The 25,225-nt window shown below is 29.6% G+C and overlaps 1 protein-coding gene and 2 long non-coding RNA genes across 9 annotated transcripts in view; 1 reads left to right on the plus strand and 2 right to left on the minus strand.

Moving 5' to 3' along the window:
- The window catches only part of LOC142324123 (cell adhesion molecule 1-like), a 508,688-nt gene extending 495,266 nt beyond the window's left edge, over positions 1 to 13,422 (plus strand). For all 7 annotated transcript variants that reach the window (XM_075364797.1, XM_075364793.1, XM_075364792.1 and 4 more), the window contains one exon: positions 12,300 to 13,422. In XM_075364797.1, the coding sequence (XP_075220912.1) occupies positions 12,300 to 12,367 (68 nt within the window). In that variant the 3' untranslated portion in view covers positions 12,368 to 13,422. The remainder of the gene's footprint in view (positions 1 to 12,299) is intronic.
- The window catches only part of LOC142324127 (uncharacterized), a 415,902-nt gene that overhangs the window by 249,628 nt on the left and 141,049 nt on the right, over positions 1 to 25,225 (minus strand). The gene's annotated exons all lie outside the window — the stretch shown is intronic.
- The window catches only part of LOC142324126 (uncharacterized), a 73,158-nt gene that overhangs the window by 12,399 nt on the left and 35,534 nt on the right, over positions 1 to 25,225 (minus strand). The window contains exon 2 of the long non-coding RNA XR_012756221.1: positions 3,423 to 3,534. This is a non-coding gene — a long non-coding RNA (uncharacterized LOC142324126). The remainder of the gene's footprint in view (positions 1 to 3,422; positions 3,535 to 25,225) is intronic.

Consider the following 25,225-nt stretch of genomic DNA (forward strand, 5'->3'; position numbering starts at 1 on the left):
CTGATGACTGATCAGCTGTTTGAATAAAATCGTTTTGTTTAAAAATTCAAAATTTCATTTTACGATGGCGAGTCCTCTTGAAGTTTGCGAATTACTCGAACCAGCGTGTGTCGATCAGTTTTTTTCTTTCCGAACGTGAAAAACCGATTAACAATTACTCTCGTACGACCAGACAAAACGGACAAAGTTTTATGAACTAAGAAACCCAAAAATGTTTGCAAATAAAGTAGAAAAATTTAAAGACGGTCAAACTTCACAGATTGACAATCACCGTTCTGGACGTCCCGCTGAAGTTTCAATTCCAGCTATGCTTGAAACTTGCATAGACTCTCGCGTTCAAGAATTCCCACAGATTACATACAATTGAGATTATATCTGAAAACTTAAAAGTAATTGCTGGTACAGTTCATAATATTATCACACAAGCTAAAATACCGTAAAATAAGCCCAAGATGGGTTACAAGAAAGTTGAAAAATCACCGTAACGAGCCAAGATTTTGCATCTGCACAGAGCTAAACAACGGTTTCAGCAGGAAGGTGATCCTTTTTTGCACAGTAATCTAACATGTAATGAGACACCATTACGAACCGAAATAAAAAGACAGAGCATAAAGTGGAAGCACATAACTTCACCTGTCAAAAAAAATTCTGAACCCGGCGATCAGCAGGAAAAATTATGATGGCAATCTTTTAAGATAAAAAAGACCCGGTTTTTGTTACGAATATTACTGTTATACGCTTATCAACAAAGTCGGCTGTGTTTATAAAAAGCCCTGGATCTCAGCGCAAAGACATCATTCTTCTTTACGATAATCCGGCTTATCACAACTCAGGTAACTCGAGAAACCATCAAAAAATTACATTAACAGGTTACCTCCCCCCATCGTCATACAGTCCTGACTTGGTTATATCGGATTTCCACTTGTTCGGTTCACTCAAGAAGGCGCTACGCGGAAATAGGTTTAACAGCAATGACGTCAAAGAAAATGTACTAAATTGCATCCGACGTCAACACAAAGATTTCTTTAAAGCAGACATAAATAAGCCGATTCAGAGGTGGGATAAGTGTACTAATGTTACTGGAAATTATATTGAAAAATCAAAAAAAAATGTCACGTTCATTAAATAAACTGTTTTAGCTGTACAGAAATCTGTGTCCAATTATTGAATGACGTAAAACAAGTCGCAAGTATTGACGTAAAACCGTGAATCATGAGTAGCAAATATACCTAAAAGAAAATTGTATACGGTTTCTAAAAAAATAAATCTATTAAATAATCTATTAAAATATTAAGAATTAGAAAAAATGAAAAATAGTGTGACACCAGTCAGATTACTGATGATAAAATAACTTTAATAATATAAATAGGATTAAACAAACCTAAAATTCAAGGAATATGTTCAGTTGTATAAGTGATTATAAGCATACACTTATCAGTATACAGCTAACAAAATGAATATAACGATCGATAAAACGGTACGGGCAATTTATTGACAGAGAAGGGAATTTAAGCTATAATCCCTTTGTAAGTATGTATGTATATATATATATATATATATATATATATATATATATAGAGAGAGAGAGAGAGAGAGAGAGAGAGAGAGAGAGATGAGATTATTATTCATGAAGATTCGCTAAAGCGGTACAGATGAATAATTCCTATTAAACAAGTCTTCATCATATGCCAGGCCTCTATGTATGTTCTGCTGCTGAAGCAGCAGGTGTTATAGAGCAAAACGATCTGTGATGCGAGACACGGTTTTGGCGAGATGAGTAATTAATAATAGAGGATACAGATGAATGTAACCTTAACATCAATTATAATTAGCGACACCATTAATACCGACCAAGCTACGTAATTCCGCAATAAACTTTAACCATCCAAACTCTTTTTTTAAGTCATTTTTTTAATTAAAACAATAACGTTTCGGAAAATCACGATGTCAAAGAAGAAATTTAACAACGATTATAAAAAATAAAAAAGGGATTAAATGTGATTCAACAGTCATAAAAAATATTTTCCTTTTATTTAGTTAATATAACAGAGTATTGTGGAAAATTTAAGTTATTCTCGATGAAAACTCTTCATATCATTATATTAAACTTATTTTTCTTTTTTTTAAATAAGCCATTTAATCACTATATAATAGCGATAAAAAACATAAATCATTTTTTAAAGTAATATTCATTTTTTTAAAAACACACAATTTATTTTAACTCAAATACTTTGTTATTTCGATGAAAATATATTTTAAACTATTTTTCAACTTAATCCTCTTCATTATCCAACTGTATTTTAGATTTGAAGATGAGCCTGATGATCCCATCGTTGAATAACTCTGCTGCCTATTCCTTGAAACAACTGTTGAAAGTTTAATGGAGGTTTTCATCGGTTTGCGTGCGTTTTCCACTCAAAAATTCCTTGCAATTGACAAGCTTCTTAGTATGAAGAAAATTCAAACGGTTTTTTTAGAGCGACCCATATTTTTTTTTAAAGTTTTTCAGTACCTTTTTCTGTTAATGGTTTCTCTTTGAGACTGAGTAGTTAATCAGAATCGTTCCATGAAATATCGTTGCCATGACATTCATCCTTGTAAGTTGGTTTTTAATATTTTTGTTTTTTGTCGGAAAGTGCGACACCTAATCCGCACTTTAACTCTTTCATTATGCCTTATAAATTTCAAGTAACTACGTATAATTCAGCGGAGACGATTGTTTTTCACATTAAAAAATCAAATCACCGATCGCAATTTCAATTGGCGGGTTTAGCGATTGATTTTTTGTTATTAATTCACTAAGGATCTACTGTAGGACACAATAATAAAAGAAAATACAATTCAAAGAAATATTTTATGAAAACGTTTCTCAATATTTGACCAAGAGTTGTGACAGAGCAAGTACTTAAGTGGTTTACAGGTTAATTCATTATATTTATTAATAGGTGCCTGAATATAAAACAAATTAAATTCTTATACATAATTACAAGACCTTTTAATTAAAGTTGTAGTATTTTTCTTTACTGGAGTAATTTAAAAGTTAAAAAATACAAAAACTCCTGTAAAATGGTCAATTTCAACACTTAATAACAAAATTAATTAATTTATCTATTTAAATAATACCCTTTTATTTCGGATAATAGCCGGAAAAAAGGTTTTTAATAGTTTTCATTGAACATTTGTTTGAATAAAATACATCCTTTTTTTTAACAAGCGTAAAAAAAAATATCAAGTAATTGAATTCTAATTATTTTAAGCTAATACAATTTAATGTAATAAGATGTGAAAAACTGTATTATTCATTAACTTATCTAAAAGAAACTGTAAAAAAATAATAAAAATGTAAAATGTTAATACTTATAAAATTTGAGTGAAAATAAATTCTATACTTTCCCATAAATAATACTCTTAACTCTCCTTACATGAGGAACAATAAATAACATCAAACGTCTTCCCTTGTAATCGGATTGTCTGGACTCATTATCCAACGATATATTACCAGAAATAATGATTAAAATTTAATCTCAGAATTACCTAAAAAAAAAGAAAAGAAAAATGTTTTGATCAAATACAAATTAAAGGCTATTATAATATAAATTATAGCAAAAATACATTTATCGAATAACATTTCGTTTGGATTTGCATTAATATAAATTGAGAATAATTTTTATTATTTTTTTAAAAAATTTATGAAGGTTACAAATTTTTATTTTTCGGAGATGTAAACAGTCGCTCTTTCATGCTGTTCTTTCACATTTCTTGTGCATACAATTGTAGATTTTGATAGCTGTAAGGTACAGAACAAACAACCTTTCTCTATATTAGTAGTCCTAAAATTACAATAGTTTTTACATTTAAAGTAATAGATAATAACTGCTGCGCCTAGCTGAAAACCAATAAAAAGCTTTAACTTAGTAAACGCTGTCCATAGTAACACACGATGTTGCCCAGATGATTATTTTATTATGATAAATAAGTGTGGGACATGTCGCCACAAAGTTAATTAATCGCCTACATAATGCATTCCATTTATTTTTTATAAGTTTTGCGTAATCTTAATAATAATAAAATTATACTATTTATTTATCAGGGTTTAAAATCAAACCGGTACAGTTTTAAAAAAATCCTACCATCACGATCATAAAAACATTTCAGTTTCATTACAAATATCAATACCATTATAGATAACATAGAAACAAGTTGGTTCAATAAAGATGATGAAAATGATTACAGCAATTATTTTTACAGAAGTAAATTATGTAAAAATTAATTAGGGATGACGAAATCAGGAGTAGCTTAGTTATCAACAATCCACGCCTATGAAATATCTCTGGATGAGCTGGACGTAATCTTGTTAAATGTGATTTTACATATTCGCATAAAATTAATAACGTTTTGGATAATTTTATCTACAATGAAGCAGGATAAAAATCAGTAAATTAAACCGATATCTTTATGTAACTAGCCTTAACGGAAACCAAAAATCAAAGAACAATAAAAAATCATTTCAGGTATTATGGAATGACATGAGTATAACTAGTAATAAATAATGATTTAAAATGTTTAAAATTTCCTTAATAGAAACCGTCGTTTATTTTTTATTGTATATGCTGTGTATAAGTATTGAACTAAGATACAGACCTGTCAGCTATACTCCTTCTGCTGTGTTAAGGAATGATGTAAAATATATTCTAGATTTCAATATTTATTTTCGACCTTGAGCTTTTTCCTTTCAGTATTCATACGTTTTATTAATGACACTGAGAAAAGTACCTCACATATTTTAAATAGAACCGTTCAGAGATAAAAACCGAATCGTTCACGTTTCTAGTTCGTTAAAGTTTATTCGCAATTAAAAATATATTATATAATTAACGAAGATTAAAAGGTACGGCCAATTAAGTGAAAAAATTCTTGTAACAGTTAGATATATTTTTTTATAAATACATCATATTTATTTTATGATACAAGACTATAAATATTAAAGGGTAAAAGGATTTACTTATATGATATATGTATATTTTTATCGTTATCCAAATGTTTTCTTCTTGTAATAAATGGAAATTCTCCTTTAAAAAAATATTTATTAAACTGTACCGAAATAAATAATTCTTCTTAAATAAAATATATAGACTTTTATAATATATATGACTGCAATAAATTATTCGTCCATTGACAATAACTTGGCAAGTATTTCAAACGACCACTTCCAGTTTTGTTATTTATAACATTCGCATAATATAGGACTAACGTACCTTTTATTCATTACTATAAAGAAGATATATGTATGTATATATACATATATAAAATAATTTTTATATAAATTTAATTTTTTTTTAACAGAAAAATAAAATTTACATGTACTGAAAAGTTTTATTTTTTTATAGTTAAAATCATATGATTTAATTATTTATCAGCAAATCCTGGTTTTTTGTGAGAACTTCTTCACATCATCAGTAGAAAAAAATAACAAAAAAACACGATTACTCATAAAAATACCAACTTCTCTCAGCTTTAATTTGGCTAATTTATAAGAAACAAAGTAAAGACATATATGAAGAAAGAAACATTTACAACAAAAATTGGGAGATTTATAGACTGAAAAGTGCTATAAAGAGAAATTTTCATTGCCTTATTTCAGTTTCTTAAAACAATATTAAACAATAATAGTATGAAGTTTTATAAATGTTTATTCTGAGTACTGACTTCTTTGATTATTATTAAGACAATATCCAATGGTAATAAACGGAAACTAAAATATGAACATCGGGTAAATCAACGACTAAGGGTAAAGCAACTGATAAAATAATATTATTATCATATTTTCAATATTGTACTGAATAAACATCGGAAAATTATTAAAGGGTTTTATACGAGCGCAATCAAAATTAAAGAGTAGAGAAGAATTTTACAAGCAGCTCTAAGACGTCATAACAGGAAGCACGACCGATATATTTTAAAGGTTGAATAAATTTATAGTTTATTAATAGCAGAAGGAATATATATATAATGCACAAAGATAACTCATTTACTGTTTTCTTTTGTAAAATAAAATTTTACTTGTTGGAATATAAATTATTGAAAGTTAGGTACAACAATTAATGTGGAAAACAATATTAAAAAAAAAATTGTAAGTCACTTGTAAAAGTATCTCCACTTATAAATGATATGTGTAAATGAGGGAATAAACACCTCATTCTTGTTCACAGGAAATATCCCGAAGGAAAGGGACAAAAATTGAAGAAGATATATTGATTTCAATATTTAAAAAAAATAATAAGGAAAGCTATAAAACTGTACCGATATAAGTATTTTGAATTAAATTTAACGTAGATTAAAACTAATTTTCAGAAAAACCTTAACAAGAAAAAAAACTGAAAATCATGTACAAATAATTTTCTCAAAATTTAACAAATAATAAAAAGAGTGGGAATATAATCTAGAGACGCAAGTTGATATATATTGCTTTTGATTTTAAAAAAATACCAATAACTTTAAGAAAATGAGATTCGTATACATTTTTATGTTCTTTTAAGAAGTTTTTATTATGATACCAATATTATAATTAAAATTATAATTCGATACCCAAATGGCCGATCAAAGAAAGAATAGATAAACAAGCGGATTGAGGGGAAAGAAGAAGCTTTCTCCTTTACACTATTCAATTTAAATTCTATTCCACTTAAATTGAAACCGATAAAAAGAAAGCTCGGTTAAGTTATTGAATCACCTCGAGATTAGAAAATGAAGGAATATACAAATAAGAGTATTATTACATAATTATAAATATGATATTAAATACATTTTTTGTAAGTTATATTTATTTTTCTTCGCTGTTGATGCTTGGATGCACCGCAGGATTGACGAACTGTTGCCCAAAGCAGGAATGATTTTATTAACCCTAGTTATACGAATGGTTCACTTGTTACAGCTCCATAAATGAAATGGACTGTTGTTTGGATGAATTGATAAGTATATGGATGTAGGAAATAAGTAAGCTTATAACGTTGAGAGAAGAGTGTTCAATGAATACAATTTTATATTAATCTTTAAGGATCTGTTGGTAATGAACACAACCCACAGCTTTCCATCTTTTAGATGGACAAATATAGAATAATTATAATCCTCGATATCACCAGAAGAAATACACAAAAAAAAAATTATCGATTACTTTTAAAGTGGTGTCTTCATTAAATCTCCTGCTGAAACGTCAAATTCAGATTGCCGATCATAATCGAATACAAGCCATTATTAAAGATTAGATAAGATAAAAATTGATCTTAACAAATACGGCATAAACTTTTGACCAATAATAGAATAAATTCAATTTTCTTCCAAAAAAGACCATTGTTACTGATAAAATTAATTTTACAACCATCAAATTTGTCTCTATTATAGACAATTAATTTGAATTTTAATTACAGAAATTAAAAAACAAAGTTATTTTCTAATAAAATGTATTATTGATTTTGGAAGGAGCAGTACGTTTTTTCGTAATCTGCTAATTGAGAATAGAATTCTTTGAAAATTGTACGGTATACATCTGTATTGACAGTCCGGTAAGAAAATATATGCACTATTGTACGATTACAATATTCGGTTCGGTTTTAAGTTGCTACTCTGTACTACACCAATTTTAAGCCTAAAAGCTTCCTTATTAAAATTTTATTGTTTCATTTAGTTTGCCCTATTTATTCTAAATCCCGCTTTTTCAACCTGTTCAGTTCTAACGTTAGCGTTTCCAAGGATACAGTCTCATTAGTTTTTTTCTTTATTTTTCAAACAAAGGTAGTTTGTTTTTAGAGTTCGTAAAAATTGTTTATTTGGTTATTAATTAGTTTTGTTGTCATATTATTAACTTCTGTTTTTTTTTGTTTTTTTTTGCTTTTATTTATATTACTTGTTTAGTTATTTTTATACTAATTCCTAGGTATTTGTTGATGATGATTATCAGCTGATGATGACATAACAACCTCGTTTTAAATTTTAAATACAATTTATAAACAGTTTTTAATTGTTTTGTAATCGAAATAGAGTTATTTTAATATAAATAAGGAGTGTACAATTTAAATTATTACAAAATCATTCTTAAGAGAGATAAAAGTTCTTAATTAACCATAAAAAAAGATTAATGAGAATAATAATAATAACAACAAAGATTTCTACTTTAAAATTAACAATGAATAAATAAAATGGATGACAAAAGTTAAGAAATAAATAATATCTTCTATTCCATTGAACTCATTTCATTAAATTTAATACATTCTGGTTTGCAAGCTGTGTGGTAAGAATATCAGGTAGAATAAAGTTTCTTTAAATTCTTATTAGGAAACTTAGTTTTCTACTGCCAACTTAACCGAGTGAAATAACTTTACCGTACTATGCAGACCACATAACCTTTTAATATTATTCAATTATAAACTTACATGGATTTACCAATTTTCTAACATTTACTAACGAATAAATTATAACTCTTCCTAACTTCCTAAAAATTTTTTTTTGGCAAAAAATTATACTCTCTCAAATTATAATTTAAAAGTTCCATCTTTAATTATTCATTTTAACATCGTAACATAATTTATATACTTTTTCATAATTATTTTAATTATTTTTAATACATTTTTCTTTGGAATAAAGCAATCTAATGGTAAAAGTTTCTATTAGAGATATTATGGGGTTTTTTAACAAATTAAAAAGGAACCATAATTATATTTCAAATACTTTTTTGTATATACATTTTAACTAAGTTTGGTTTGGAAACCTTAAATAACTTTTAAGCAGCCTCCTTGGTTATTTGAGTATGAGATCATCATACCCGAATACCCAAGGAGGAGCATCTCAAAAATATTAAATGTAATGGAATCAAATAGGTTGCGGCATATATTTAAAGGGTACTGAGAAACAAACGTTTTTAAATAAAAATCATCATGTTACGTCAAGCCTAATAAAAATGGCGTCCACTTAGTGTTTTTCATAACCTGTTTCTAGTCTAAACTATTGCTTAAATAACCTTCTTAGGAATGAAATAGTATTAACATAAAATTTAGCAAATGCTCCCAACTTGAAACGACCTATTTTTCGATATGATACAAATGCTTAGGATGTAATTTACGCCACATCTGAAGCTAACTGTGAAAAGTAAAGGTTCCCGAAATCCAAAGTTTTTCATGTGAAAATGTTTTTTTTTTTTTTTATTCCCTTTAAAATGATGTTACGAGCCTCCTCTTTCTACTTAAAATCTTTGAGCTGCCTGTCCCTAAGAGTCTTCTTGTTGCTTGGGATCGGATAGCCTCCTATCAACCGTTTTGAGGTAGAAGTATTTGCTAAATTTCATTTTTTGTTAACATTCCATTCTTTTTTAACAGCCAATGTGTGTGTGTGTGTGTGTGCGTGAATATATATATATATATATATATATATATATATATATACAATAAGTCAACCTTTATCCAAGAACCCCTTCTTGGATAGTAGCTCAGGGGTTATAACTCAAATATTTTAAATGGTTACACATTTTGTGCGATATATCATTTCAAAGGTCTATTTAAGACAAGAAAAATGGTATAAATAAAAATGTGGTACAATGTTTGTACCCAGGATGGCGGTGAAATAAAGTTTTGATTTTGAAAAGAATTACACTGATAATTTAAGGAGCTGTTATCGCAAATAAATAAATATATAAAAATTTTATTAAATGGATATTATTGAATAGGTTTATTTCAAAAATATACATTTATTAAGCATAACGTTTACTTATTTATTACATTTCATATTAATAAATGTTGGAAAAGTCCATCTTCTGTTGTTTGACAGTGTGCCAGTCAGTTGTAAAAGGATGATACTGTATTATTCAATGATTCCCGAGTGATATTTTGTGATGAATATCACTAAACAATTTTTTGCGTTAAAAAATATTTTTTTTAAATCTTAATTTAACTTTTATAATAAAGTTTAAATAAATTAGATTAAATCTTAATTTAATTCAGTTTGATCTCTTTTAATTTAATAAAATTATTTGAACTTACTAAATTTAGTAATTTTTAAAATCCAAACTTTATCCGGCCACCATTTTGGGTTCATACATCGTACCAAATTTTTATTTATACCATTTTTCTTGTCTTAAAGAGACCATTGAAATTATTTATCATATAAAGGGTGTTATCATTAAAAATATTTGTGTTACAAATCCCGGGCCGGCTCCCAAGAAGGGGTTGAAATTCTATTTCCCGCCAAAAGGTAACAGATAACTTATCCTGAAAAGTACTGTCTTCTATCTGGAACAGTTTTAAAGTTGTTGAATGGGTTTCCATATTTTTGACTCGCTCTGTATATATACATAAGTTTCTAATGTTGCGTAAGTGAAATCGTATAATCTATCTGAAATGGGATCTAAATCACTTCCAATAATGTCATTAAATACCCCTAGAATAACAAACATGATATGCCAACGAAAAATTAAGAGAGAATTGATTTCCAACGATTTTCTTTCTTGGGATGAATGTACTATTTATCAATAGCATACAACATCCACCTTAAATATAGAAGACATCCCTACACGTGATATATTTTTGTAAAACGACAACTAATTAATAAATCAACAAATCGCCCATTAAATATTTTTCTCAGACTGATGGCAGCAGGATTGGGTAACTTTAGAACGAATACAAGAGAAATTGCTTTAGAATTTATCTGTACTAAAGCATTACCGATTGGCACACTAGAAACAACATCGTCTTATAACTGTTAGTGATATGTTAACTCTGAATCAGGAGATCAGCGCTCGTTATCTAGTACACTGTTACCGTTCATGTGACTGGTAAAGCGCATCAATTTTTATCGCAGTTTTTCTTTCATTCTTTTAGAAAAATGTGGCGCCAAAAATAAGAATAATTTAAAATCACTAATTAAGTAAAGTAAACTACTTCAAGTTTTATTTAATGTGTTTTGTTGTAATGATATTTAAAAAAAGAATTTTTTGTATTTAATATTAGCGCCTATAAAATCGGTTTTAAAATAAAATTTGTTCAAACGCAAAATAATTTGAACGCTATGCCAAAATTAGCGTAAAAAAGGCTGTTTCATTATAAACTGATAACGAGCACTGAGAATTCTAACAAAAAAATCTGACAAAACAGTTATAGGACTTTCCCGTCATGCGGCTAAATCCGCGTTAAATCAATCGTTTATAAAATACCCAAAGGATTAAAATTACCATTTGCAGTTCGATGTTCCTGTCGTTGGTTCTGATACACGGCTTACACACAAAAGTTAATTTAAAATATTTATCATTTTATTTAAATATAATATTTTTTCGCTTAATTCAATGATTCTAACTAAATCGCGCGCGCACACCGTATTTAATTCGCGCAGGTGTGCTGATACTAGCGGCGACGGTCGGCACAAACTAAACTAATGCAATGTACAAGTTACATTAAAGAAATTTCGCTTGTGCATTCGGCAGACTGATGTAGCCGCGACGCTTAACGCACCAGATACCGAGTCAACCGGGCGATCCAGTTCGAACTTCAGCCAGACCGAGTTACTTTTTTACACGTTAAATATTATTCATTTATTTAATTCTACGGTTCACCTGTAACGTAACAACATAGCAGTCTGCTACAACTGAATTTTTTGGGGTAGCGGTGCGATTTTTCAAAATCATTTGCAAATACAGTTATTTTTTAATCGTTAACAAATGTGTCTAAGAAAATAGAACCTTAATCAGGCGAAATATAGAGATACTGAGGGTGACCTTGCTATACAGCATCGTCCCCTTGACCTTTTAAGTTTAAAATTTAATGGCATAGATCCACCATATATAGAAGTAATCTGACCATGTTTGATTAAAATCGTTCCAGTAGTTCTGGAGATATAAAGTGGTTTAGAGGCCAACACCTAACACACACACACACATACACGCGGGCGCGTACATTCGAACATTAACATCCGGAAAATTTCAATCTGGTTTTTTGGGTTCCTTACGTTGTCAAAACGACAAGGTCCCGTGAAAACCTCATATTCCCAAACTGGACCGATAACAATACTTTCCCTTCTAGAGGTATAGCGCTATCTAGATGGGAAAGTAAAAAGGAACTACTTGTAATTCAATAATTATTCTGCGATTCACATTTCAAAGTTACAAATTTTAACTTTACCTTTCGAATTGCTTATTTTTTTTTTAATATCCAGTAACCTAACTCTGTGTCTGATAAATAAAGTTTTTCCAATACAGAATAAAAGTTTTTGACATTCATATTTTTAATAATAATAATTTATGTTTCTGTAATTCTTTGTTGCAGTCAGAGCATCAGCAAGCACAGCAGTATTTTCAACATTTCTACTATGGATATGTCTTCTAATTACGTGATTATAGCAAAATTTGTTCGGCTTATAAAGTTGAACAGTATTTTTTAAAAGGGTAATTATGGACTAGCCCATCATGCGGGGAAAAAATGGGATTCCTAAACTGAGATTTATTTAAACAAAAAATTTATAGTTATTTATGTAAATTAAAAATTACAAATAAAAAAATTAATTTAAGATAAAAATATGTGTATAATAAAAGTACAGCGCGTAAGATATTGCTTGATCCTTGACTTTAATCTAAAAATTTTGGAAACGAGTTTTATTGCATTCTGCCTGAAAACTTCTTCCACCTAAATTAAGTAGTCAGGTATCACACAATATCGTACGTACTTTAACAATTTTATTCCACTTTCCTTTCCATCGTATACAATATCTGTTGTTTATTAAATAATTTTAAAAAGTTAATAAATTCATTTTCAACGCTTTATTGTATATTTTAAATTAAATTTTATTAGAAAATTAAAGCTTGTTAGATTGTCAATGATTCTGTTTAACATTACTGTACTACAATTTTCTATTTTTTAATAATGGCGTTTAAGAAATACCTATAATGTATATTTTATTATTTTCTATAACAAAAATTAATAAAATAATTATTTTAATATCTCTATTGTAAATAAATAAATTCAAATATATTTTTTATTTCTTTGAATCAAATCGTGTATTTTATTGTTAATAATATTCTATGAATAAAATTCTGTTTTTCTAAATCTCATTTAAAACTCAGTCAAATAATTTGACGTTTGATTATAAAATATTCCTTACTATACATGTTAAATTTAACATATTACTTTCCAATTTGATGTGTATGTATTTAATATATATGTGTATATATATTCCTTATACATATGCTTATATTTTTATGTTTGCAATAATATAAAGCAGTGGTATAATCAGAAAACTACATCAGATGGTACCATAAAAATAGCTCAATATTATTTGTGTTAGAATAGAAAATTATAATATTTCTTAAAACCCTTTAAGAGGGTCTGATCACAAAGAAATTCAAATGTAATTTTTTCTTATCTAATTAATTTTGTAAGATTACATATCAAATAAATCTTTGTTTTAAAAAATTTTCATTTGATATTAAATTAAAATCCTGTTTCTTAAATTTCTATATATAGGGTTTGACGACATTAAATTTTGGACAAACTTAAAGAAGGGAAAGGTAGTTTTCTCCATTTTTTAATTTTTTTATTTTTGTCGTAGTGATCAATTTTTTACGACCGTTTAGTACAGTGTGTCTTATTATGTTAATTTAAGTGTCCAAACTTTTAAGTCAATCAAATTTTAGGAACGGAGGAAACAAATATTCAACATTAATTCTAAACAGTTTTGCCTCGTGTCATAAAATCCATTGACCAAACAACCCGAAGTTTGACAAAAATATTTGTTTTTACATATCCCAACTTTTGCTTAACTTTTGTCTTCACCGTAATATTTAGTAAACAATAGATATATACAACCCGCCGGGTTAGTCTAGTTGTTAAACTCGTCATCATAAAATCAGCTGATTTTCGAAAGGCGAGAATAAGGTTCGAGTCCTTGTGAAGGCGGTTGCTTTTATGTGGATTTGAATGCTAGACTGAGGATACTGGTGTTCTCTGGTGGTTCTTTCTTTCTTTCCTGTTTAGCCTCCGGTAACTACCGTTTAGATAATTCTTCAGAGGATGAATGAGGATGATATGTATGAGTGTAAATGAAGTGTAGTCTTGTACACTCTCAGTTCGACCGTTCCTGAGATGTGTGGTTAATTGAAACCCAACCACCAAAGAACACCGGTATCCACTATCTAGTATTCAAATCCGTGTAAAAATAACTAGCTTTACTAGAACTTGAACGCTGTAACTCTCGACTTCCAAATCAGTTGATTTGGGAAGACGCGTTAACCACTAGACCAACCCGGTGGGTCTCTCTGGTGGTTGGGTATCAATTAACCACACGCCTCAGGAGTGGTCGACTTGAATCTGTTCCAGACTACATGTTTACCAGTTCACTTACACTTACATTGTACGAGATCTGCATCTACGTCAGGCCTGGCAAACCGGTAGTAGTAATAACACACACACATACACCCAGATCCAGCAGTAGTTGGAAAACTATTGGAGACAAGCGTATGTACTCCTATACATATGTGTAGCGTTGTTGAATAACATTGCACTAAATCAGGCCGTTTTATTGAATTAAGTGATTACTCCAATAAATAAACTTTTATACGCAAAAAAAAAATAAACGCTTTGGTCTGAGTGGAATCCATAGCTAAATTATTAACTTTTTTAAGCTTTAATCTACAAGATTGAATAAACCCACTATATCTAGTATTAAATGAAACTACAAGCGATATTTTTTTTTTTAAAATGAGGGTCTCATGGGAGCCGACCTCAGGAATTCTAAATTTATCTTAATAAGTTATCTATTTTTCAAGTTGTGACAGTTATTATAAGTGTTAAATCAGGTAGCAATCAAGCAAGGGGTTCATCTGGGATCCAGAAATGTTTAAAGGATTATATTATTTTTTCTCAATTATACTTCGTACATGTTAAAGTAAAAAGAGTTATTTAATCAAGAGGGTCAAAAAATTACTATTATTGTTTATAGGAAGTAATTTAAATTTCGTGTAGAATCGTGTGTATTTAATAAACATTTAATTAAAACTTTTTCCCAGAATAAATTTAAATGTTTTCTAGAAATAATCCTTATAAATCGCCAATCTAAATCAGCGATTCAAAAATAGAATAATTAAAATTTTGTTATAGCTTTGAACTGGATACCAGGAATCATTACCATTATTTTCCAGAGTTAGCCACGTGAGTTATGGCCTACAAAAAAATTGCTAAAGAATTATTTTCATTACAAATTTTCAAATAATAACTATTAAATGGTTTGAAAGTTGTAATTTTTAACAAGGAATAAATTGGATTTGCGGTGACAAAACAGAAAAGGCTTATGAATATGGAATAAGCACGAAGTAAGTAACTTCCAGGTAGATGTAATTAGTGTCAAATTTTAGTTTTTATCTCGTCAAAAATCCAATAGGAACTGTAAAGGTTTCCTTTGAACTCTTCGAATAGCATTTATGTTCCTCCGAAAAATAAATCATAGTGTCTTACATTAACACCTTTCATAAATTTTTATTTCGTATAAAAATTAAAATATATATATATATATATATTTCGTTAACCCTTCTCTTCCTCAATATTAACACTGCAATAAATTATGTGTCCCAAATCAAATAATTATTGTGGTATATGTTGAAATTGTAGTAAATGAAGTAAATGTTCAAAAACGTAATATTACTTCTGTACAGAATTAATAAGGATTTATGGGAGGGAGATACAGGAAACATGGTTTTTAATATATAAAGTTATTTTTTTGAGAATTCATGTTTAACTAATTATTTATCACTCAGAAATGAAATTAATAATCATGGAAAATGGATATAGATTTATCTACTATTTTTTTTTTCTTACAGATTGAACAAAATTTTTATTTTGGTAAATCTACATACGACTACAAAAATTAAGTTATGTAATTTTTTTTTGGATATATTTCTTACTTACAAACTGCATACAAAAAAAAGCAAACAAATATTAAATGGTGAGTTACATTAAAACTACTAAAATTATTTGACATATTTTATACGCGACTAGCGTAACCAATCTTTTAATTATTTATTTAAAAGTGTTAAATGTCACATATAATATATGTAAATATTAAATATGAGTATAAATAAATAATATAATGTTTAAATAATTATGATTATATTTTTATTTAAAAAACTGACTGGCGTTTCAAATTGTTTAATTGCAATGTAAAATAAGAATAAGCTATATTTAAATGTAAAGCATTTATCACAGAAGCTTAATAACTCTACAAGAATTAATTTTTAAAAAAGTATGAATGCTGCAACAATAATTTATTATTCAAACAATAATAAAAAATCATTAATTTTTATGTTTAAAAAGGTTTTTAAAATTATGTAATTGTTTTATAAAAATAATTTTTAATTAAGTTTTATTATTAATCGTTGTATTACGTAATAGAAAAGCAAATCAATGAAATAAAAGAAAGTTATTATACATTTATTTCGTTCTATATATCATTTTTCTTCTTTTTTTAATTAAATTTCTTCATAAAGCAAAATTTCATATTGGTTTTATATTTTTTTAATTAGCAATAATAAATATTTTTTTAAGCAGTAATAAAAAAAGATTTAATGTTTTATTTTCCTTTAACATTTAATAATTTATTTTAAAACTATTCAATTTAACACTTAGATCTAGAAGTTGAAGTAGTAATATATCATCCTTTAATCAGGAAAGCATTCGAATCCTAATACGCTTGAACTTTTTATATCCTATAAATATAAGTAATAGATTAACACGTAAAAAATAGAAAAAAATATGTGTGAACCAATGAAACTCTAATTTTAAATTCATTAAAAAATATTAATCAAAATTAAATATTAATCACAAAGTAATTCTCATCAAATTAGCCCATTTGAACTGTTCCATTTTATTTTAATTCATTCATTTTAATAATTAATTCATTATATAAACTCGAAGGTTGGGGAAAAAGGACATGAAATGGAAGTTTTTTAACGTATGAAAAAAGCCACGTTTCACCGGGATCTCAGGATGGAAGACCGAGAGATGTTTCCATTCTACCAGGATGATCAACAACTATTTGTCGAGGTGATATAAAGCATATTGGCTTTACGAGCGAGAAATAGATAATTTCAACCTAGTCAGGAAAGATTAAATTTTTACGCTAACTTCTCCTTGATAAGTGATTTCTACTCGCAGTTATGTCTTTTTATTAGTATTTATTTAACAACACATCCTACCCTGCCATGATACATAAATGTAGTAAACCTAAGTCATACTCTTTAATCCATTAAGTGATGTGGCTGGCTTTGGACCCCAATTCAACGAAAGCTGCACAAAGATCTAACTACCAAATGAATCAACGCATCTTGTAAGATAATATATTGTTACTTAGTAATAACATAACTAATAAATTATGTATAAATATTAGAGATACTACTGTAATTTATATACGTAAAAACAAATTCAAGATATTCGGAACAATGATGTAGCGCATTTAATCATATATACATTAAACTGTACAAGATAAATAAAAATTGACTATTATTACATAATATTTTAATTGAAAATAAAAAAAAATAACAATTATCAAAATAATGGATATTTCATACTTTTATTGATAATGGTGATTAGTTGATGAGAGTGATCCCAGCCACAAATTAAATCTTTTGCGTACTATTGGCTTTAAAATGAGACAAATTCTTTTGTTTTATGCGTATAATCTATAAAAATTAAAACCTTTAGTAATAAGTAATGTAATGAATAAAGAATTAAAACATTAAACCCGAAAGAAGTCCTTTAATTAAACTATCTTTTCTCACAAGTAGAAAACGATGAAAAATTACCTTCCAATAGGGTTATGGTTGAAAATATTTTATGACTCGTTTGGATATCAAAATAGCCAAACGAGTTCCACTTCAGAGGATGACCGAGAGTTTACCTCGAAGTTTCAGTTGGTTGCCACATAAAAGAAAACACATTTTTTTGAACTCTGTATTTGATTGTCACAAAATAGTTGATCAATAATGTGCTGTTCCCATTCTATAATAGATACCCAAACTCCCAAAAGGATTGTGGACGAAATGGATGTCTATTACCTGGAGGGATCCTGTGCTATTCCTTTAGGTTGTGTTTTGTCTCGTTTCGTGGTCCCTCAGGGTATATCGTCTTTTATTATAACCCACTCCTTATTCTACATCCTTTACTACACTGTGATTTTTTGTGGATTGACTTACTAGATAGTTTTAAACATTAACGACTTCTTATAGTCGCTACGTAGTTGTTATTTTTATGTTTTGATGAGGAAAACGCGTCTTATATTCCAGTCTTGGAATTCTGTTCCCAATCAGTGGTTGTAAAAAAACTCCAACATGAAGTTATAGTTCTACGTCATCTAACATTTTCTTAATAAAATATACGATACCAAAAATTTCATTTTAAAAAATGCGAGTCATACGAATTAAATTTGGAGAAGAAATTAAAATAGAAGAAAAAAGTTTTTATCTCAGTCGCAGACTGTTTTTGGAGTAAATATTGATAATAATGAAGGATACAATTCTAAAGTAAGCTTTTTGTAATTATTTATCACTATTGTAAAATAATGCAGTTTTTTTTCAATGATTAACCTTTACTTTTCCAAACAAATTAGAAAAATTAAAAGACAAATTTTTATGTTTTTCGTTATTGTATTTTCGCTCATTGTATTATTTTTAAATTTAGTTTTAAAAAAATATAACAAGTTATTAAACTTCAGTTTTCGTGAATTTTCGAAAAGAAATTTCTTCTATCTGAAATCGTACATGGTGATTTTAACTAATTTTGGGGTGCTGAATTCAAAACTGTTATCAGAATTTGTGTAACAAATCACGTTTATTAGATACGTACGATATAGATATACCATTTATTTACCAATAAATGCATACTGTGAAATAAATATTTTAAAAAATTATTATTTATGTGTATTCATTTAAAATTTGGTTAAATCAACTAAATTTTTTTTTTATTCAAACACAGATAAATTGAAATACATTAATAAAATTTTAAAGTAACATTTTCTAATGGCCTAAATCATTGGAAATGTCTTTAAAATAACAGTTTTCAAAAGTTTAAACTATTGGAATTGTCTTGCCTTTAATATATTTAAATATTTTGACAAACTTTATCGTTTGTACGATGTTTGATCAGTTTCTATAAACAAAAACCAACAGTCAACCATCAGTTCGGGATCTCATCTTCCTTGTACCGATCCTCCACGGTAAGAATATCGTAATGGAAACGCTCTCCTTGCACATCGCTAATAAGCTCAAAATTTTCAGGAAAAATTCTAGGTAGGAGTGTAGGAAACGAACTTTAATGACATCCTAAACATTTGTGGTTTTCTAACGGCTTATTAACCGAAAAACATAGTTTACATCTTTTGTGTTACCTTAAAAACCACCAAAAATGTCTCTGAAGGACTTCCATGCAGCTAGTTTACATTCTCTAAATTTATGGTCAAACGTTGAGTCCGTAAGCAGTTTCTTTATTTGCAGACGGATAAATATACTCTCCTTCAGCTTACCATTACTCAGCTTAGGAAAACTTATTTTTAAATGATTAAATCCTGCTCCATCATTGTCTAGTGTCTTTACAAAATTTTTCATGAGTCCTCATCGGATTCAGGAAGAAATTCTTCAACATCCTCTACATCATTTGCTTCATTTTCAGATTATTCTTCTAGCAATGTCTGATTAGATGGTACAGTTACAGGTAACTCTTCTCCGTGAGGTACCGGCTTTATAGCTGAGAATACATCTGCATGTTATACGAACTTTATATTTTTGAATGAAAATTCAAATATATTTGTCATACAACAGCAGCAGTCGATGAAGTGGTCCTCAGGTTCACGCCAAACCATCAGTACTGCAAATCACACGGCTCGTCGTTTCCCCTTCAACCATTCGGTTAGAGTTACTGAACACGATAAGCAAATAACATGAGGCGCCCAGATTTTATCTTGATCCCCGAGTGCACAAGCAAAATAAAATTTATAAGCTGTTTTTTTTTTCAATTCAACAATAACCTTTCTTTGAGATTTAGGCGTAAATTTACTACAGACAACAGGAATTTTCCGGATGATTTCAACATCCTCGAACTTTTGCAGAAGCCATGTTGTAGCAAATAAAAACTACTTTTGTATATAAAAAAAAAATTACTTTTGTATTATAAATAACTGATGATAATATAGCAAAACACCAACAGCTTTGTGAAACACAACAAACAGTATAGACAAGTAATGCTAGACAATAAAATTTTAAGCTCTGTAGTAGGCAACAACAGATAGACTATATATGTCATCACACAGATATAACTGTACGTATCTATTTCTCACGATACAATGTATATATTTATTTATTTTTCTCTATTAAGCATGTATGCATATTTTTAAAATTAAATATGCAGAAATTATTCTTAATTGTAACCAGCAGTTGATTAAAATGAGTTTATTATTAAAAAAATCGTGCAAATTTACGATTTCCGTAAAACGTTTACGTCGTAACACAATTTCAATAGCATATTTGAAATCAGTACCAAATTACAGAGAGAAAAGTTGTGTAACATGTTAGATATAAATTTTGTTTTGACTAGTGTTGATTACAGGGAAAAATCCGCTGTTTTAAGATTTAATTTAAAATAAAAAAATAAAAACAATCGCATTCAAAAATACATTTTATTTTAATTAATGGAATATTGAATAAGATGTAGCTGTGTTTTTTTTTAAATGTTTTTTTAAGTTTCTCCTTATTTTACTAACAGCACCTTTTCTGCCGAAATTAAGACGATTTTGGGGAGGGAAATTAAGACGATAGCCTTGGGGTAGTTGGTTATACTGAACCAAACAGGTACATAAATAATAAAAAGCAGACTATCACAAAGAACCCCGAAAATTAAAATCTTAATTTTCCCGGTTGTATAGTTATACTACGTAGATATACTATATAATATACAAGTAATACTATATAATAATAATAATATTAATATATACAATATAATACTATACAACGGAAAGTATACTAATAGGGTTAAATTTTGCATGTAGGGTATCTACAGACCTCGACGTTTTATAATCTCCTTTAAACAAAAATATAATTTTATCATTGACAAATTCCGGAAGAATGTATGTGTATGTTCGCTTGTTTTTCTTGATAACTCAAGACAGGATGAACTGATTCATTTTTTTCAAACTCATTCTAGATCAGTTGATTTCGAATTTACGAATTTCACGTGAAATACACGTGATATTCATTTCTACAAATGACACTACCGTGTTCACAACAAGAACTACCAATTTAACATCATTAATTTAAAGAAAGCAACACTATTTTTACGTTTTGTTTCTTATGTGCTTTATATCTGTCATTCACAAAAAAGTACTAGAAGAATAGAGTAAATTAACAAAATAATGTACACTTTCTGTTTTAAAATATTAAAGTATTGGCTCTAAACAAAAGAATAAATATGAGAAATTATTCAATGAATAGTAGAGTTAAAAATAATGTATTGTATAGTTCATAAATATTACATTAAAATATATTTATTAAAAAGGACAACCTTTTTATCGGTTTGTCGTCAATATACACATTTTCATCGCTATCTGTTGGAGTATTTATATGTGTCTGTGAGTATACGGTGAATTATGTGGGTAGATGACAAAACCAGAAGAACCCACTGAAAGAGCAGCCGTAAAATAGGTTATATGTGTGTGTGTGTATGCGCGTAAAGAATGGTCGGGTGTATTGCGGTTCTTCTTGTGGAAAATTAGCTGAACGATATCGTCCCTTTACTAGTATAACATTAGATTTATAATTGACCTTTAAGCTGAGCATTCAAGTATATAAACCATTTTGAAAAAAAAACACAAAAACAAACTCAACTAATTTATGTGTCGTTGAATTGCTTTAATCTCTTATATATATATTTTTTTTCAGACATTTTTATTTAATTTTATTTTAGAAACAAAATACTGCAGAACCAACGTTGTTACAACAGCAAAAATAAATAACTCATTTATTCGATACTATTTGAAGTTCAGCGAAAATAAAATATTAAACATATAAAACAGACCTACACACTTAAAACATATATATATATATAAACAGAGAGAGAGAGAGAGAGAGAGAGTGAGGAAGAGTGTGTGTGCGTGCGTGTGTGTGTGTGTGTGTGTGTGTGTGTGTGTGTGTGTGTGTGTGTGTGTGTGTGTGTGTGTGTGTGTATCCAGTATACTTCACGACGTACAAACATACCAACTAGCGAAAAGGTATATCGGTAACGGACATTTAAAATTTACAAAATACTTTTTTTTTCACTCGATATGAACTTTCTTTTTTCTTTAACAGCTTGGAATTAAAAAAAGAAATATACCACGCTGATTTTTTTTTAAACGTATTTATATATCTAATAGCTGATTAGTAAGCGGAACACAACAAAAAACATCATTTCCGCGAATAAAAAAAAAAAGATAATCTGAAAGAACATGATACATATTATTTTTAATCAGTTTCTATACAAAGAAAAAACAAAAAGAAATGAAACTGTAAAGGAAATTATGTAATATTTCAAAAGGATTTAATAAACAATTAACAATGATAAACAGAGTTATTAGAATTAAGTAACAAAGGAATCGCTAAAAAAATGTTTCATTAAAAAACAAAAAATGTATAACTATACAAAGTAGTATTTAAAATAAGTAAGTTATTAATAATTGGAGTAACTGCGTCGCCATGATAAAAACAGTCTATATCCGTGGCGGAGTGGTAGCGTCTCAGCCTTTCATCCGAAGATCCCGGGTTCGAATCCCGGTTAGGCATGGAATTTTTTTATACGCTACAAATTCCATTTAGGCTGATGACCACAGGAGTTGAGCTCGTAATCTCATAAAAAAAAATTTATGAAAACAAACAACAACCTTTATTTCTATGTACATAATAATAATTGCTGTTAGGAAAAATAAGTAATTATTGCTGGAAAAGTACTTGTTTTTATCAAATAAACCAAAAAACAGTAAATAGGAAACATAATTATAAAAAACTCGTTTTCAGCAGTTCAATCTATAATAAAAGATGCGTTAAGAATATAATTTATACAATCATTGTTAATTTAAGCCTATCCCTCTTTACATAGATCGAAGGAGTTTTATTTTTATTTCCTTTCTAACTATTGATGATTCTTTAACCAACGAAAAGCATTATGTTGATGAAGATCTTTATGTAAACGAGTTTTGAGCCTTCATACAATTTTGAAGCATAAAACCAATACTTCAATTTTTGAAACGAAGCACAATAGCTTCTTTCTTTATGCTGAAGTAGTGTTGAATTATACGAAAACAGTTTTGTTGTCTGGTTTGATAGAGATGGTTACCGTTATTTTTTAAGAATAAGTTACTATGTTTTTCAGAAAATATTACAATGATACTCAACAGACACCTTCACCCTTTTCATTAAAGAGATCAGCTGTCTATTGATCATCATTACTCTCAAAGAAATCGACTGCGACAAGAATCATTAAATACCTCAGATTTTTTACATCCTTCACAACTTTCAAGGAACAGGTAATGAAAAACAAATAATTAACGTAGCCATTTCTAGGTAAAGAAAAGCAATATATGGACATAAAAACGATTAAGACCCAAAATAAAAACAAAAACTTTTTTTAAAATTAATATAAAATTTAAATAAAAATAAATAACAATAAATTAGTCCTTTAATTAACCTTAATCCGGAAAAAAGAGAATGTACAAAAATGAATCACTAAAATTAAGGGAAATAGAATAAAGTAAGAGGATGTAGCCTATATTTAACTTATAAAACAATTTGGCTATCATGAATCCACAGGAAAATAGCCGAAGACGAAGTCTATGATATTTCCCTGATTTTACATTCCTGTTAAAGAAAATTCCCTCGCATATAAAGATTTGTGATAATATCTATCTACAAAGTACTACCGGCTTTGTGGGAATGCGGATCATCGTACAGATGAGTTGCTCTCCTGTTGCCTACAGGCTTTGTGGAGAGTGGCTGTTCTTCAGTGTATGACATTCCGGTTTCTCCTAAATGGAGGCGATCTGGTTCATGGAGACCCTGGCGCCCCGGAGCTGGTAAGACCGAGTCCCGGCAGGTGCGACTTGTAGGTCGTGCTTGTTAGAGGCGGCAATGGAGGGAAAGCCAAGCCCGAAAGGCGAAGTCTGCGCCTGTCAAGTGCCCCGCCTGTACTTTCATGAAAGGCAGCGATGCTAGACAGCGGGTCGGAGATATACAGTGCAGGGCGTATGATATTGCTCGTGCAAGAGCTGTGAAAAATACAGCGTATGACAACGCCTGAATTGGGGGAAGCCTTTGAGGACGGACTCCACCATGTTGAACGCTTGCGCCTGAGGCACTTAAATCTGCATCATTCCCGGGCGGCCACCAGTGAAGCCACGAGGCTCCAGTGGAGCCTCGAGGTACACTTGGTGAAGAAGCCGTACGCGGTCGCAGACAGGCCGGTCGGTTTCCGCGGGGTGAATGTTATTCATTCTCGTGGGAGACGGCCGCTCTCCGCGATTGTAGTTGGCTCAGATTGGTTGGGTACCTTCTGGATGTCCCATTGGTCCAATGAGCAATTCACTGTCGTGCGAATCACAAGGGGTACGCTTGATGTCGTACTAGTGTCGGACTTCCAGCTTGGATATCGATGACTTGCTGGCGAAGTTGGACAGGATTCTGGTCGGTCTCCCGGGTACCAGAGTGCTGGTTGCTCTGGACACTAATGCCAAGTCTCCAGCCTGGGGTTCACCACTCTCTCACCCCAGAGACGCTGGTCTCGAACAGTTCGTTGAACCTATACTTGATTAATGATGCAGAACAACCGCCAACTTTCTCTTACGAACTGGGAGAAAACTACATCGACGTCACTTTCTTGACGGGTGACTTGCTGCAAAGTACAAGTAGTTGGACTGTCTGGCCAGAGGCCAGTGTGAGCGATAATAGGCTTGTAACCTATGAGATCGTTTACGGAGGCGGTCTAAGAGCTCCAGATTTGGGCCGCTATAACCTAAGAGGCCTGGATCATTACAGGCTGCAGCGCGAATGCGCAGTTGTCTTGCAGGGGTTGGATGGCGCATGGAGCACAGGGAGGAGGTGGAATTGATGGCTCAGTAATTCGGCCGGGCCATCAAGACTGGCTGCGGTAGGGTCTTAGGGCGGCCTCAGCCAATGTACGGACCCTTAAGCGAT

This window comes from Lycorma delicatula, chromosome 4 (assembly GCF_047948215.1).
Source record: "Lycorma delicatula isolate Av1 chromosome 4, ASM4794821v1, whole genome shotgun sequence".
Lineage (NCBI taxonomy): Eukaryota > Metazoa > Arthropoda > Insecta > Hemiptera > Fulgoridae > Lycorma > Lycorma delicatula.